Source organism: Microtus oregoni, unplaced genomic scaffold (genome assembly GCF_018167655.1).
Source record: "Microtus oregoni isolate MIOR12 unplaced genomic scaffold, Mior012 000132F_ref0000261, whole genome shotgun sequence".
NCBI lineage: Eukaryota > Metazoa > Chordata > Mammalia > Rodentia > Cricetidae > Microtus > Microtus oregoni.
The window spans coordinates 370,998-388,196 of record NW_024544775.1 but is presented as its reverse complement, the minus strand read 5'-3'; the positions used below and the strand labels follow the sequence as shown (position 1 = coordinate 388,196).

Genomic DNA, 17,199 nt, shown 5'->3' with positions numbered 1-17,199 from the left:
TTTGGAAGCCATGTCTATTCTGCTCACTTTAATCTTAATTTAAAAGACATTTTTTAAAAGGAGGTAGACTATATTATATAGCACTGGATATGGTTCCTTTAGGAAAGACACTTGGTAGCATGTATCAGATATTTTCAAATAGACTATCTCAATCTAAATTTGTCAACCGGTAAGTGCTTACCACTCCACGATACCCAGCTATATTGTTTTTGTGAAAACATTTAAATTATATTATCTGCATATACAATTGGCTTAACCTCTATTGTCAAAATGTTCTCTTATATCTAATCCATAGGATATTTAAAAATTAATCCCATTTTTTAATCTTCAAAGTAGAAGGCGAGATCCACATCTTTATAAACATTAAACCTTTAAAGAACATACTAGGCTACCAGAAAGTCGCCAGTATATAAATATTAAAACAGTGGAGAATTAATAATATATGGCGCATGGAACAGTATTCACTGCTCAGTAGTAGACCATAAATGCTTTGCAATAGGGCCCATCATTCAGAAAGTAGTAGCTGAGGATCTGAATGACAAGAAGTTCAACAAAGCTTGACGACCGGGCAATTGGGGCTCTGTAAGAATCTAAATTTAAAATAATTTTTCCACACACCATTGCTAGCAAATAGGTCAAGCATAGGCTCGGGTCAACAGGAAAAGGTAAGAATTACTTAGATGGCATTTCTCCTCCCTACATTGTTTTATTTTCATAGAAAGAAAATTAGCATGAGAAACTAAGTCAGTTAAGCATGAAGAAACAAAATGCCACTGCTCTTGTATTACAAGGAAATGTGAATTATCTATTGAATGAGAATTCAGATTCCTTATAGAAATATTTGTGGAAAGTAAGATTAATGGACTGGAGAGGTGGATCAGTGGTTAGGAGTTCCTCCTGCTCTCGCAGAGGATGGAAGTTGGAATCCTAACACCCACCCCAGTTGACTCACATCACCTGAAACTCTAGCTCCTGATATCTGAAGCCTCTAGCCTCTGCGGGCCATGAGCACAGAAATGCACCATTTAAACATACTTAAAAATAATAGAGAAATAGAATATTAAAAGCCAAAAAGCCTTAGTAATTTACATAGGATTACAGTTAGGATGGCAGGGTTGTGAATTAATTCAGGCCTTCTAGCTCCAGAACTCACTATCTGAATCATTATGCTAACCTGTCTGCAAGTTATTAGGACCAGAAAAAAAAGCATTCAAAAATCAGGACAGCAAACTGAGAGGAAATGTTTTTATTCTGATGCAAGAATAAAATATAAAACAAGAAACAAGTACAGTAATGTGGTTTTATTTTATTAATCATGTTCCAAAACACTGTAGTTGGAAAATGTCACTAAAAGTCGCAAAAACCAAACTACTCAACACCAGCATAAGTATATAATGAATACTTTTAATTCTGGCTATATTAAGCTTATGTTAATATAATACTTCCATAATGTATTTCATTTTATATTAAAAGAACTCAGGATAAGTAATACTAGAGAACTATGGAATCCTGGATTCTGTGGCAGATGGGTTATCCTCATAGTTACAAAAGGGACCCTAAAAGACGGACCAAGGATACAAGCAATCTAAAGTAGACCATGTTAGTAGCAGTGGGTTTTTAAAGTGTCATGAAGATAAGTCAGACAACAACTTCACACACAGCTCATACATTTTAATGAAGATCAGAGCACTGACGGCAAGGCTGTAACACTAGGAATGTAACTTTATGGTGGGCTTTTAGTCATGACTCTTACCTCACTCTACTGTATGCAAAAGACAAGGGAATGCCATATGTGCCTTAACACCAAATAATACACAGTAGCCAAAAAGCCTATAAACATAGTAAGAGACAGTCTCTTAGTCTTTTTGTTGTTGTTTTTGTTTTATGACACAGCGTTTCTGTGTAATAGCCCTAGCTGTCCTGAAACTTCCTTTGTAGACCAGGCTGGCCTCAAACTCACATTCAAGTCTCACAGCCTGATCCATATCAGAAAATTCATACATTTAAGGATAAACATTTAAGGATTGTGGGAAATCCTATAACATTTTACATCTCAGTAAACAGCAACGAATTCCAACTGAAGATAAAGTGATTTTTCACTAGAAGTAGGAAAACAAAACTCACTGAACATCAGCATGAATATATAATGTATACATTAATTGTGACATATTAAGTACCTCTTAACGTAATATTCCCAAACTATGTTACCTCATATTGTTTTAAATATATAGGGAAGTGATATTAAAGAAACTACAGAGTTTGGCTTCTGTGGACAGATATAGGAACCTTACAGAAGACAGAAAAGGGAACTGGAAGGTAGTAGGAAAACTACTTGGAATGAATAAAATGCCAAGGCCTTTAGGCAGTAGACATTAGGAATGCCACTGATAAGAAGTCCATTCAATGCAGCAAAAGTGAGAAGGTTGTAGGTGGTGACTTCCCTAAGAAAATCTTTGACAGTACTGAATATACAAGGTATCTAAATAACAGGATGGAAATTGAAGACAGGTGCTTAGATGTGCCATTCTCATCACTCTAAATAAAACAGCACCCACCTCCAAGTCACACTTGTCCCTTACACCCTACATCATGCTCAATAGCATTATCCCTTGACATGCTGTATATTCCTCATCTACTGATGGATGATAGTGTTTCCAAAGCTCTATCCTTGGTGCCTAGGACAAGACATGGCATGTAGTAGGCATACAACAGTTGTTGAGAAAAATCGATTGGAGGCTTAACTATTGTCCATATGTGGAATATTTGGTATTTTGAGGTTACTTCATTATACATAAAAGAATTTACTCATCAAGATTAAATGAATACAAAATGTGTTGTTCATTTATAATACCACAGTAAAAAGTCCTGCAACTATTATGGTCTACAAATTGTTCTCCAATTGTTTGGGGGAGGGAGTAAATTATACAAAAGCACCCAAGAATACCCTCATAATTGTACCAACCAGTGAGTCCACAAAGGTAATAAAGGCAAAACATGAAGTTCTCAGCTTCTGAAGATAAGGTCTTGTTTTCCCAGGTTTAGTATCCAAGTAACACTTTACTCTTCTGAGGAATATATTTTCCTTTTTGATGTATGAACCACTGGTATAGAGGGCATGGCAGTTTGGAATGCAATAGCAGCAACGCTTTTGTGCAAAATTTGGCATTTCAAATCATGCCTCATTAATTCAAAAAACATAACTACCTACCATGCAATGAACAGTATGTGCAAAGGTAAATTTTTAAGCTATGGAGTTCATTTAATAGTAAGAAAAATAATTACAACACATTGTGCTGTGGTAATGTGGGAAAAGGAAGACAAAAAATATGAAGGAATATCTAATTTCTACTGGAAAGGGCTGAAAACAGCCTCTGGACACAGTATTACTAAAAGTACATCATACAAGTAAATTATTTACCTGACCACAAAGAGAGGCCTGGAAATAATGGTGTCTACAAAGGTACTGAGGCTGAAACACATAAGTGCATTGGGAAAGTACTGGAAGAACTTGATTAATTGACTATGACCCACTGAAAAAGTCTGTGCTTCTAAAAATCACATTAAAGATTATTTAATTTTAGAAAGCCAAAGTATTTTCATAATAAAACTTGCTAAAATGCTAGGAAACATAAAAATCTTGGTTTTATAAAGATATGCCAGGAGTTGAAGCAGGGATGGAGGAATCTCCCCTAGCTACCATTGCCTATTCAGAATTTTGTTGATCAAAAAGAAGCCTGTAATTTTGATGTTTGAAAAAATGTTGATCTAGAAGACAAATCAGAGTGAGTATAGAAATGAGGCTGGGAAGGTAAACCTTCTGTTTCTCTTCCTGAAAAACTACACAAAACTGCGGGGGGGGGGGTGAAGCAGAGAAGATTTTCCATTAAAAATGAAGTATCTGTCTTTTGCTCATACTGAACTTAAAATTACTGTGCAGTCAGTATTTAATAGGCAGTTAGAAATAAACTTCAGAGGAAGCAAGGAGACTGGGGCTCAAGTTCCTGGCAGGGAAATCAGCCTGATATTATGGGCACTGCAAGCCAAATGGCTGTGAAAGATATTCTTTAGCATGAGCATTTGGAGTAAAAAGCAAGAAAGAGAAAGAAGACAGAACTTACATGAAGACAGAAAGTGAGAAACAACAAGAAAACAAGGAACTAGAAAAGATTGGTCATCAAAAAATAGGTAACCTATTTTTCTTTAAAACAGAAAAATGAGTAAATATAAGTTGACTCCTTCAGAATTTGACTAATGAATTTGACTCTACCACAGTGGGGAAGGACAGGCACCTTCGTTGCTTACAGTCAACGTTCTTCTAAGTGAAGTCACACATGTAGAAACACACTCTGAAAGACTACATGCCTTCCACATAACTAAGTCTCCTAAGAATAAACAGCTGATGGAGGATGAATAAAGCCAGCTAAGGACAACACTACCAGATAAGACAGAAGAGGAAACAATGGGGGAGAGTAGTTCAGATGACGTCCCATGAAATGCAGGGCAAAGAAAGCATGAAAGAGGCTAAGAGTCAGAAGAACAGTCAAGAAAGAAACCTGTAAAAAGGATAAAAGCTGTAGAATAAAAATAGAGAGAAACCAACAAAAACAAGGAAATTTTAAAAGCTGAAAAGCGGAGAATTGTTATCAGTTACTGAAACTTAAGATTTTAGAAAGAGAAACTGAGTATGGCTAATGCACAAGGTGCAGGAGCAGAAATTACTGGAATGTAAAGATGTCATTGGGACAGAAGTCTAGTGCATCAGAAGGGATCATCATACAGACTATCCCAAGACAACAGGAGTTGAGGTAGGCAGAAAGTTGGTGAGCAAGACAGCAAACTAGGCTCTCTGACCATCAGCATTTCAATCCTAATAAAGGCAAAACATATGTAAAGTTCATTATATGCAAAGATGTGCCCTAAAAGCATCTGAACTGATAGAATCATTTACACTGATTTTTATCTTCATTACTGGAGAAACCATGCAGTTTTTGTTTTAAACAAAATAAGAAAAATAATTTATAAAGTAGCTAAGTCAATAATTTAAGTATTATTAGTAATACATGGCAAAATAAATACAATGGTTCATTCCTAAAATCTTTTGCCATTTAAGATTACTGGAAATGAAATCTAAATATAGTTATAATCTTTTAATTGCCTACATTTATACTGATCTATATATCTGAAACAAGGAGAAAACTGATTTTCATCTTTGAAGTATGCAGATTTGTGTTACATATATTTTACCACAGTGAAATATAACTGGGGCTCTCCTCACCAGTGGCAGGATTGTATGCAGTTCAGTTCAGTTAGAATAACATATATGCTATTTTAGAAGGGAGAGACTACTTTTTCACAGATTTAGGACTATACAATGAATGGTGATAGCATTAGAGAAGGGTAGCCATGCTGGGCATCTTTACGTAGTGTATATACTTAGGATCAGTGTAGACATCGCCTCTCCTGAAGCCTTCTTTTCCATCTCACCCATCTTCTTCCAAGCAGTGAGGACAGAGGAACACCTAGCTACAGCGCTGCTGAAAGAAGCTCAGGATCTGCTTAGCATTCGCCGTGTTCCACTCCTGCTCTTTCAGAGGTCCTTCACACACCGACACATACTTCTTCAAAATTTTTTCACCTACTTCTCGGAAATCCAAAGGCTCTTTGTGTGTGGTGCAACTTGCTCCAAAAACATCAGTATCAACTTCATTATTTTCTGACTGTAGATCTGTGCAATGCTTTAATCCCCAGTAGCACATTTCTCCGCTGTACATCATAGCCAGCACATGAATATCACTAAATATTCCTGGGAAGGTCATTTATTTTGAAATTAGAGTTAAGTTTATAGAAAGCAACATCAGCTATTGAAAAACTCATAATGTCTTTAGCAATAAACATTTTTCATACCATTTACTAATGCTCAGAAAAGCTCACTATCACTAGCACAATTCTAACTAAATCAATGCTGTGTCTTTTATCTAGATAAGAAATTCCCCAAACAAAGCAGAGTATTGTCAAATAATATTTTAAATAACGATTTAGTTATTCTTAACATTTCTATGAGGCCTCTTTAGAACCTTCTTTGAGAATTAATTTCACTGGTGGAACCCTTCTAGATTATAGCCTAAATTCTGTACATAACTTCAGAACTCTCATAAATTTTCTGAACTGCATCCCTGAACACAAAGTTTATTTTGAAGGATGCTCTAGGATCAGTGATATAACTATATTGTTAAAATACATCTTATATTTGAGTACACTAACAGTCTTAAGTATTATCATGTGTTTGGTAGGCCATACAATTCTAAACTATCACAGATGCTAAAGATATCCAAGTTGCTTTGTATCACTAGGAAAAAAGAATACCAGGACAATTTCCATCAAAAGATGACTATTCCTTTAACATTATTCCCAGAAATTTTGCAATTAAATATTTAAGGTCAAAGCATGTTAATTTGTTATAAAGACAAATTAGACTTAGAATAAGAGATCTAGGTAGACCAGGAGTAGTAGGAATACGTATTATATTTTCTATGTGTAAAGCAATTTCTACCTATCAAGTACAATTAGCACATAAAAAGCCCTAAAAGTCTATCTCCTTTAAAACTTACTTCTAGTATGATATTAATAGCCAAATCTAGTTCTTGTCAAAACAAAAGTAACATGATACATTAACTCTTCTAAATTAACTCCAGGTTCTGCATCCTGTTGACCTCTGTGGGTACCTACATACATGCACATAAATTCACTCACACATGAACACATGAATAAAAGCAAAACTACACACACACACACACACACACACACACACACACACACACACACTTCTCACATCTTGCTATGTAACCCTGACTGTCCTGGAACTCACTATACAGAACAAGCTGATCTTGAACTCACAATTTCTTATGACTTTGCTTCTTGAGTACTGGGATTTTTATAAAGCCAGGCAGTGGTGGCGCACGCCTTTAATCCCAGCACTCGGCAGGCGGATCTCTGGGAGTTCGAGACCAGCCTGGTCTACAAGAGCTAGTTCCAGGACAGGAACCAAAACCACAGAGAAACCCACAGAGAAACAAAAACAATAAAATAAATAAATAAATAAAATAAGTTACAAAATGAAATATTTGTTCTGTGCCTTTACTCTGAGGTCAGATGAACTGAAGGTACTTGGCCGGGCCATGGTGGCACACGCCTTTAATCCCAGCACTCGGGAGGCAGAGGCAGGTGGATCTCTGTGAGTTCGAGACCAGCCTGGTCTACAGAGCTAGTTCCAGGACAGGCTCCAAAGCCACAGAGAAACCCTGTCTCGAAAAAACCAAAAAAAAAAAAAAAAAAAAAGACTTGTGCCAATACATCTAGCTAAAACTAAACATGTTTTAAGTGTTTTTCTACATTATATGAAAAAAATTGTAGTTCTTGCATTCATTTTAAATTTTGTATGAAATTTCAATGAGAGTAGTTAGCAAGCTTTCTAAAATCTTAAAAAAAAAAAAAAAGAAAAGAAAACTTCACTTAGAAATGTTAACAAGAAATCACCTTACCTGTACTCAGTAATTTAGCTGTGTCTAGGTCTTGAAAAGAAACACCTTCATTTAACTGGATAGGGCATCGATAATTTAGCATCTGCAGCAAGTAATTGATCCCATCAACAAGGTACTAAATAAAGAAATCAAATAAATTACAGCATTATGCACAGAACTATAAACAAGTACTTTCTGCCTCAATCTTTACTCAAGGATAAATGGACCAATACAGAAGTACATATAATTACTATGATATTCCAATGTCATAAAGACTTATCACCCTGAGACGGTTGCAATATAAGTAAACCCTCCCAAATAATGAGTATGGAACACGGAGGAAATATCAACCACAAACACAAGTTGCAGCAATGCAGTTATTAAAAAAATGTTATCAAAGGATGAATGCTGTAAACATGAATTCAAAAAACCTTTAAAAATAAATACGGAGTTTTGTTTGTTTTGCAGTACTTGGCACTTAACCTAGGGCATCATGAATGCTAGACAAGTGTCCTACATTGAACTATATATTGAAATATAGTGAACTCTATTTTAGCCCGTTTTATGATTCAGATATAACTAATTTTTTCTACCTAAAAGTATGGCTTCCCATTTTCAAGACTATGCAAACTATGGGTACATTTAGACTGAGCTGGAATTCTTAGTGACACAATACTAAGATTCATGTCTTTGGAATAAAAATTGTTAGAACAGACAGTGTCATAATGTTTTAGGAGCAGGGTCCTACAGGCTTCTCAGGATTACCTTGCTTACAAAGAGACACACAAAACAAAACTTCTTTCACCAAAGAAAATATTTAGAAATTAACAGCTTTATCTTATATTCAAACAAAAATAAAACTCAAGAACCTGAGAAACACATTAGTAGTCTCCAAATGCTGTTCTTTCATGTGTCATCTTAGTCTTTACAGAAATCCCAAGAGCACATGAACCTAAAATGTAGGTCTACTAGCCCAGAACCTCTGATTTCACTACTGTCATTATAAAATGTAGGTCTACTAGCCCAGAATCTCTGATTTCAGTACTGTTATTATAAAATGTTCTAAAGTCTGTAAAGCTAACAATCAAAATCATAAATGAAATTGTTTCTTACCTTCTGGAGCAAGTTAGATTTTCTCAGGAGCCACTCTCTTCTCTTAGTTAGAGAGTGACAGTACATATATAACAGGGCTCCTCGTCTCCAAGAGAGGCATTCCAGTAGCTCATCCCCAAGCAAATCGCACAGCTGAAAAGAAACACAAAAGGCATATCCACAAAAAAGCCATACATTTACAAAATCAAACTTCTAAAGAAAATTAAGCAACTAAAAGCATTCTCATATCACAGAATGTGCCCAGATTAGGTTACAGAGAAATGCTTATGCTTGAATTAAGTAAAAATATTGTCATCTGTTGATATATATACAGCAAAATAACTCTTTAATTTCAAGTAGTATTAAAAATTAAGTCTACAAGAGCTAGTTCCAGGACAGGCTCCAAAACCACAGAGAAACCCTGTCTCGAAAAACCAAAAAAAAAAAAAAAAAAATTAAGTTGAAATATGATAGTAGAAAATTCCCCTACTATTACTTGGAAAAATGCAAAATCCATTCTCATTAAAAAGATACCCTTTTTATGAAGACTTTGAGTCAAGATAATATCTATTTTTCTAGAAAGAAATAGGAACTACAGAAAAGAATAAGAATTAATTTGCTAGAATAATGAAAAGCTATATATGAAAAAATAACTTAAATAAACCAAAATGTTTATAGTGGTATGGCCTTTAAATCTTGGGGTTATTGCTCTACCAGAAAGCCTGTCCTAATGAATACATAAAGCCAAGAAGGTATTTAGATAGACGGTCAACAGGCACATAAATACAAGAAATCATTTACTTGAAAATAGTATCTAGCAGGGCCATCAAGAAGGCTCAGCAGGTAATGGTACTTGTTGCCACGACTTGAAACCTGAATTCAATCACAGAGCCCATATGGTGGAAGAAGAAAACTGACTCCTGCCAGTTGTCCTCTGACCTCCATACGTGTACTGTGGCACACACATGAGCATGTACACATTGTACCCACAAATACATGTTTAATAAAGGGGGGGGGAGAATAACCCAGGACTAGATACCTAGATACATAAGGCCAACTAGAGAAGGCTGTTAACAAAGCATGTGAACAGGACATTAGAGACAGATCAGAGACATCAAAGCATGAAGGAGGCATCCTTGGGCAATGCCTGTCTCTACAATGAAGAAGAGGAGAGTTCTGGCAAAGAGCAAGCAAAAACTTCTAAAGATGGCGAAAAGAACATGTAGGAGACAAAGGATCAGTGCCAGTAAGAAAGGCGGCAATGTTCACCAGGGTCAGGATTTAAACAGACAGTAAGGACTGGGCGTGGTGGCACATGGTTTTTATTCCAGTACTTAGGAGGTGGAGGCAGGTGGATTTCTGTGAGTCTAAGGCCAGCCTAGTCTACAGAGTTCAAGGGCAGCCAGTATTACACAGTGAGACTTTGTCTCAAAACTCTAAAGAAAAAAAAAAGGCAATAAAGACAATTAGATTTTATGACTGTCAAAAAACAGTGCTTGCAAAAGTAAAGGCGACAAGGAAATATCTGTGTTAGAAAAGGATTCTGTATGCAATACAATTAAAATTCCATTATATAAATATTCTGAAAGTAGTTCATAAAATACACTTTTCTGATCATGGTCTAGAGTATTAACCTCCTCTCCCCCAATCCCCATCCACTTTGCTTTTTTTTTTTTTTTTTTTTTTTTAACGAGACAGGGTTTCTCTGTGGTTTTAGAGCCTGTCCGGGAACTAGCTCTTGTAGACCAAGCTGGTCTCGAACTCAAGAGAGCCACCTGACTCTGCCTCCCAAGTGCTGGGATTAAACGCGTGCGCCACCACCGCCCGGCTTCCCCATCCACTTTGAAACAAGATCTTCCTAAATAGTCTTGGCTGGCCTGGAACTCACTATGTAGGCCAGGTTGGCCTCAAACTCACAGATCCCCTTGCCTCTGCCTCCCAAGTGATAGGAATAAAGCATGTGAATCCAAGCTCAGCAAACCTCTTTCTTTTAATCTTAACTTAAAACAAGGATACATTCACAAGCATCAAAAACATAGTCTAAAGAGCATACCAAAGCCACACAGAGAAACCCTGTCTTGAAAAACAAAAACAAACAAAAGAGCAGAACAGCGGCAAGACAATGTGACAATGTTCTGTTATAATCTGCATGTACACAGCACTTACCTTGGGATGCATATTGTTTTCTTTAACTAAAATTTCTGGTTCTGAAAGAAAACTGAGAAGCTCTTTTACTTTCTGGGGAGAAGAGTCTTCAGGAAAATCTTCATCTACTAGCTTATTCTCCTCAAAATATGTCATGTCTAATATGGCCTTAAAACAACAACAAAAAAAGTATACGTAAGAGATGAAACTTTACAGGATAGCAAAGTGTTTAGCCTTTATTAGACACCCAACCATATCAGCACTGTATTTAAATTTGAAAGGAAGCAAAATGTTCAGGCACCAAAAGGATTACTGTTTCAAGAAGTAAATGAAGATTCATGTTTCAATTAACATGTCATAATTATAAAAATGTAATCAATTATTATTTGCCGCTCATATCTGTATAACTCCCGGATAATTTATAAATGCCTGAAGTTTTATAGTCTAATTCTACTTTTTAATGCTGAATCTTTGGGGGATTTGTGTTCCCAAATATACAGCCAGTATTTGAGAGCATACACCCTGCCACCACATAAATGAAGTATGCCACCACATAAATGAAGTATGCCATCAATGTGTGCAATTCTAACACTGAGTCCCCAGCAGCCTGTAAGACCTTAAAACTCCTTAGTCCTCTTACTTATTTTAATCTGCTGGAAACTGGGTTACAGTGGTAGTTTTTCTACTGGTCACAAAACTAACCATGGACAACCAGTACCTTTCAAAGTTCCTTTCTTTAAGAGTAAAATGAATATGTAAAACACATGAAACACTACAAGCATAATTTGTGATACCTAAGTAATAAGGCCTAAGCCTTATCCCCAAGGGCAGAGAGATCAGCTTCTTACAATCTTGATTCAGAGCCACGAGCATCTTACAGAGGAAGCTAAGGAATCAGAGTCATGAGCAGAGTTCAAGGCATGGGAAATCTAAGTCTGTATCCCTAGATATTCTACTGTATTGGGGGAAGTTCAGTATTTAGAGGATCCTCATGTGAAAGACAAGCAGAATACTCACCATAGCAGACAAGAGTGAAAAGTTTTCTGAAGAGCTAGAGACTTCCAAGTTAGTTCTTAGGGTTTAGCTACTATAGGCTAAGTCAGTCATGCTTGGAGGCAGTAACACTCATATGTACCTCCTATGAAGAAGCACAGTGCTACAAATGTGCACTTTCCAAACTTAACCAAGTCCTCCATTTTTCATAACTACTTTATCTTTACTCTCTTAGCAATCAAGAAAGGGCACACGAAAGCACTTTGCCAACTATAAAGTGCTATTCAAGTATCAATTACTATAATGGCATACAGTTCATTCAGATGTCAGCTTGTTTGGAAAGACCAAGAAAGCATATACCACCCAAAAGGAAGGTGTGGTTGTTTGAAAGAAAATGGCCCCAATAGGGAGTGGTACTCTTAGGAGGTGTGACTTTGTTACAGTAGGTGTGGCCTTGTTGGAAGAAGTGTGTCACTGTGGAGGTAGACTTTGAGTTCTCATATGTGCTCAAGCCATGCCCAGTCCTCAGACTGCTTCATGTTGCCAGCGGTGTAGGTCTCTCAGCTTCTCCAATACCATGTCTGCCTGCATGCGACCATGTCCTGCCATGGTGATAATGGACTAAACCTCTGAAACTGTAAGCCACCCCAATTAAATGTTTTTCTTTTACAAAAGTTGTTGTGGTCAGGTAACTCTTCACAGCAATAGAAACCCAAACTAAGACAGAAAGCGAAAAGTAACAAGAAAATGTCACGAACGCATATGATGACAGCACAGCAATCATGTTTACTGTGAGAATCATCCTAAGAAAAGGTGAATTCCAGGGAAGAAAATTAGGCATTAATTTCTAGTATTCTGATTAGTTATCAATAATTATTTTAATAGCAGTATTTTTCTTTATGTATCTAATGAATCTTACTCCTTTCAAACTGCAGGTTTTTTTTCTTTTTAGCAAAATTCAATGCTTTACAATTAATTTGATTTTATTTATAAACTTTATAAATAAAATTTGATTTTATTTATTTATATAACCTTTGGAAGCCTAGCATTTAAATAATCAATCTGATATCAAAATGCCAGAGTTCAGGGACTGAGAAAGACGGCTCAGTCAATGAAGTATTTGATGCGAACATTAGGACCTGAGTTTAGATCCTCAGCAACCATGTAAGAAGCTGAGCCTGGCATTGGGTACCTGTAATCCCAGCACTGGGGAGGCTAAGAAAGTACTTCTCTGGCACTCACTGGCTGGCCAGCTGGCCCAGTTGAATCCATAAGTTACGGTTCAACGAGAGACCTTGTCTCAAAAATCAAGATGGAGTGTGACTGAAGAAAACACCTGACATCAACCTCTGATCTCCACGTGAATACACACAAGTCCACAAGTCTCCACGTCCACACGAATGTGTGCATTAAACACACCCTCAGTAAAGCCAGACATCACATTTGTGTTAGTACCTGTGTGTACAGTTCCAAAAGATTTGATGGATTTGAACATTCTTGCTCTTCTCCACACAAGAGTTTCAATTTTTCTAGAGCTGCAGAGGCCCGAATTAAAAAGTGATCTGAAAGTAATAAAAACATGATTATTTTACATAAATCTAAAGGGCATTTTAAACAAAAAAGTACTATGTAACAGAAATGATATAAAGAAACTATACTGTGGAAAGATAGCAATTTCTTACCTAAAATATTATTTCATACATAAAACCCAATCACAATGAAATAAATTTATTCTTCAAAGCAAAGGCTTAAAGTTTTTTTTTTTTTAAATTCACTGTTGCTATTTCTTAAATTTAGAAATAGCATTCTTAAGAGACTTTACTAAGGAATTAAGTATACAGCTCACTCTTTCTTGGTATGTTATGTGTAGTGTACATGCATATGTATGCTTGTTTACACACATGAGCACACACATGCAGGATGCACGTGGAGGGCAAAGACTGACATCAAGATGTCTTCCTCAAGCCAAGTGGTAGTAGCACACGGCTTTAATCCCAGCACTCAGAAGGCAGATGGATCTCTGTGAGTTTGAGGCCAGCCTGGTCTACAAGAGCTAGTTCCAGGACAGGCTCCAAAACCACAGAGAAACCCTGTCTCGAAAAACCAATAACAACAATAAAAAAGATGTTTTCCTCAATCATTCCTCACCTTACATATTGAGGCAAGGCCTCTCACTTGTACAAGGAGCGTGCGATTCTGCTGGTCTAGCTGGTCAACTTACCTGGAGGACACTGGGATTACATGTGGCCCGCGACAACTCACATTTACAGCAGTTCACCACACTACACAACATGTGCTTTACCTTCTGAGCCATCTACGTAGTTCTCAGCTTATTATATTTTTTGCAATGTAGAAATAAGTAAAATACTTAATAAATTTACAACCTTTATGGGAATGCAAAATCCCCAAATTTGCAGAAAGAGCTTCCACTGAATGCATGTAATTTCATAAATGCAATTGCAAATGTTTCCTAAAAGATTAATTGGCCAAATCTTTGTGAAAATATCAGACTGTAAACAACTCTAGCATACTTCCATTTTTAGTTGCTATAGCTACAATTACAATCTAGAGGGCTATCTTATTCCTTTAAAATTTTGGTATGGGGCAAACTACCTCATTCCTTCAAAACCTACAGAAAAACAAACAAAACCAACAACAAACAAATATTCTACTACTTCAATACACTATCACAATTTACCCAACGTTCCAACCTTCACCATCTCCCCATCACTACCATATTTTCTTGACTTCTGATTTCAGACTTTGTGAGTCCCAAAGACACTATCCTCCCTCAGATCTCACTTCAGTAGTGAAATGTATATATGTATACCACAGCAAAAGACACTAAAATCTCTAGGCCTCTTATCTGAAACACGGGACCATTCCTAACCATTTGCTAGTGGACAATGTAGTAGTTGGTGTGGTCTCATCTGATCCAGCCTCTGCAGTTACATAAAGAGATAAGTTATTCAGTGTTAGAATAAAAACACCATCAGGTATGGCAGCTGGCATAAATAACACCCTTTAGTTTTCCTGAGTAAAAAAACTAAACTATAGCTTTAGAGGAATTTTTGTTGCTGTAAGATCACTATTCACCTACACTGAATGCTATCTACTTAGGTCTCTTCCTATCTCTCCTTGGCCCAAAAGAACCAACCAACCAACTCAGAACACAAGATTCTACTGTGAACCCAAATAGTATGGAATGCTGCATTCCCGACATGCTTAGAAGATTATAGTAAATGCCGAGACTTGTATTGAACCAAGTCATTGCTGAAGCAAGATGTTATAGCTATTACCATAGGAGGGGTGTGGTGCTGGCATAGCTAGAAAAGTCCATAAAAACACATTCCCTTTAGCTAGAAATATTTAAAGTAAACTGGCAAGGAAGGAGAGAAAAGTGACTCACATAATCTCTGGAAAATATCCTTCTTACGGTCTAATTCCATACAAGACAGTATCATACTGCTAATAATGAGGAAAAAAAATGGCCACAAATACAAAGAGCATTCTTAAGTGGAATGAAGATGCGCCTTATATAACCTAGTTTGAATAGAAACTCTCAATACTGACGACTTAATAAAAAAGTGTTAGGCTAAAGGATAAGTTTCCAATGTGTTTTGTTTTTGTCGTATGGAAAAGGGTCAAGTATAATTTAAATACATGTAAGCTCTCTTAGTAAATACCGGGTAAAATTAACTTCAATACTGACTAGGAGCTCATACACTGGACAGCTATGGCTGTGATTTAAGTCAAATTTCAGATGTATAAAGACTCCAAAACTATATAACACTGAACTTTTCTTTCCAGGTATCCTCTACATAGGATCACAGAATTCTTTCAAAAGAAAACTATGAAAGACTGTTGGGTTCAGCAATAAGGGAATAAAAATTATTTGTGCTCTGGGATGATCCAAATAAAGCTAGAATTAAAAGAAACCGGGATATAGACTAGGCAACAGTCACTACTGAAGCCTGTTTCATTTGCCACAAACCAAAAGACAGCCTCAATGTGGTGTGTGGGACACTGAAGAACACCGTCCGGCGTAGAAATACTCCAGCAAATGTTCTTCATTGAAAGTGGGCCATTTAATTGCAGAACCGACTCTATAAATATACCAATTGTTCAATCACTTGGGAAAATGTATGAGTCTAGCTACAAGAATTTTAAGGCTCGTGCACGATGAAGGCTAGATATTCAAATGAAGTACTGCCGAACCAATGGCAACTGAGAAATTATAAAAAGCAAACTGATTCCGATGTCAAAAGAACGATGTGTTTCGCATCCCATTTTTTTTTTTTTTGTTTCCTCCTGAGGAAACATCTCAGACATTTCTCAGAATACACAAGGCTTGGCGAGGACTGAGATGATGTGGAGGGAAGCTCATTCCAACTACACCAGTGCAACTGTGTGAAATTCCGTTTATTTACAACTGAATTTTGAACTGAACACAAAGGGGAAATTTACAAGGCAGTAATGAGAACGTGAACTGTCATGCACGCCTCTCTGTATTTACTGGATGAAAAAAAAAAAGCATCGTTCATTTGGGAACAGTTAGGCATTCAGGAAAACGTCCGTGTGTACTTTTACTCAGAGTCTAGCCTTTGCGCAGATTCGACACTACACATCTGGTCAGATGTAAACAGAAAGGGTTTCAAGGCGTATGAAGCCCGCTGCCTTGGCAGCACGACTTCTGAGGAGAGGGTAAATGACTGCCCAATGGGGGCCGGCTCAGAAGCGCCAGCCCTCGGAGGGCCAGGACCAGGGACCCCGCCTAGGAGCGCAGGCCGCGCCTTCTGGCCAGCGAGCGCGGCGGGCCCGCGGGTCTCCCCACCGTCCGCCCGCCTCCCTCTGCGGCGCTCCCTCACCGTCTTCCCCCGCGGCTTCGCTAAGGTGCTGTATGTGGGCCTGAGCCAGGTCCCCGAGCTCTTCCACCCGCCTCACCACACCGGACACCGCGGCCGCCATGGCCAGCTCGGGGCGCGCCGGCCCGTCCACGTGACCGCGGCGGCCTGCGATCACCTGATGGCCTCGCTGGCGGGGCGGGGGCGGAGCCCACGCGGCCGGTGGGCGGAGACATAGGCTCCGGGCGGTGACCGTCCTGGCCCGCAAAGGTCGTTCCGGGTATTTAGTTCCTCCCCGTCGCCCCGTCCCTCCCACAATCCTGTGCTGCGAGGGAGCCCATGTAACGTCAGGGCACACCTCCCTCCCGCCTACTTCTTTCAACCAATCGGCAGCCGGCCATGCTCCAGGCTGAGCCAATGGGATGTCGGTTGGCACCACGGGCTCGGGGAGCATGCAGCCCCTGCAGCACCTGCAGCCCCTGCTGCTTGCAGGCAAAGGGCCGCTTGGAAGGTCTGGAAAGAGGATTGCAGCTGTTGGCCCTGTAGGAAAGAGGTTGCCGAAAATAAAACGGCTGTAGTCCCGCGGTCAGAAACGGAAGTCTGCGGAT

At 38.1% G+C, this 17,199-nt stretch overlaps 1 protein-coding gene across 1 annotated transcript; it reads right to left on the bottom strand.

Annotated features, from left to right (window-relative positions):
* Positions 1-1,240: 1,240 nt before the first annotated feature.
* Positions 1,241-16,890, bottom strand: LOC121444561 (UPF0600 protein C5orf51 homolog). Its single transcript, XM_041646393.1, has 6 exons — positions 16,616-16,890; positions 13,203-13,309; positions 10,776-10,922; positions 8,631-8,762; positions 7,539-7,653; positions 1,241-5,803 (listed from the first exon to the last, which is right to left on the bottom strand). The coding sequence occupies exons 1-6, from the start codon at positions 16,713-16,715 to the stop codon at positions 5,520-5,522; spliced, it is 885 nt and encodes a 294-aa protein (XP_041502327.1). The 5' UTR covers positions 16,716-16,890; the 3' UTR covers positions 1,241-5,519.
* Positions 16,891-17,199: the final 309 nt, after the last annotated feature.

Excerpts from the sequence above, each read along its gene's own strand:
- LOC121444561 (XM_041646393.1), bottom strand. The coding sequence starts at position 16,715 with ATGGCGGCCGCGGTGTCCGGTGTGGTGAGGCGGGTGGAAGAGCTCGGG. Across the intron at positions 13,310-16,615 it reads CGAAGCCGCGGGGGAAGACG|ATCACTTTTTAATTCGGGCC; the intron begins GTGAGGGAGCGC and ends TATTACTTTCAG. Across the intron at positions 7,654-8,630 it reads AATCTAACTTGCTCCAGAAG|TACCTTGTTGATGGGATCAA; the intron begins GTAAGAAACAAT and ends TTCTTTATTTAG.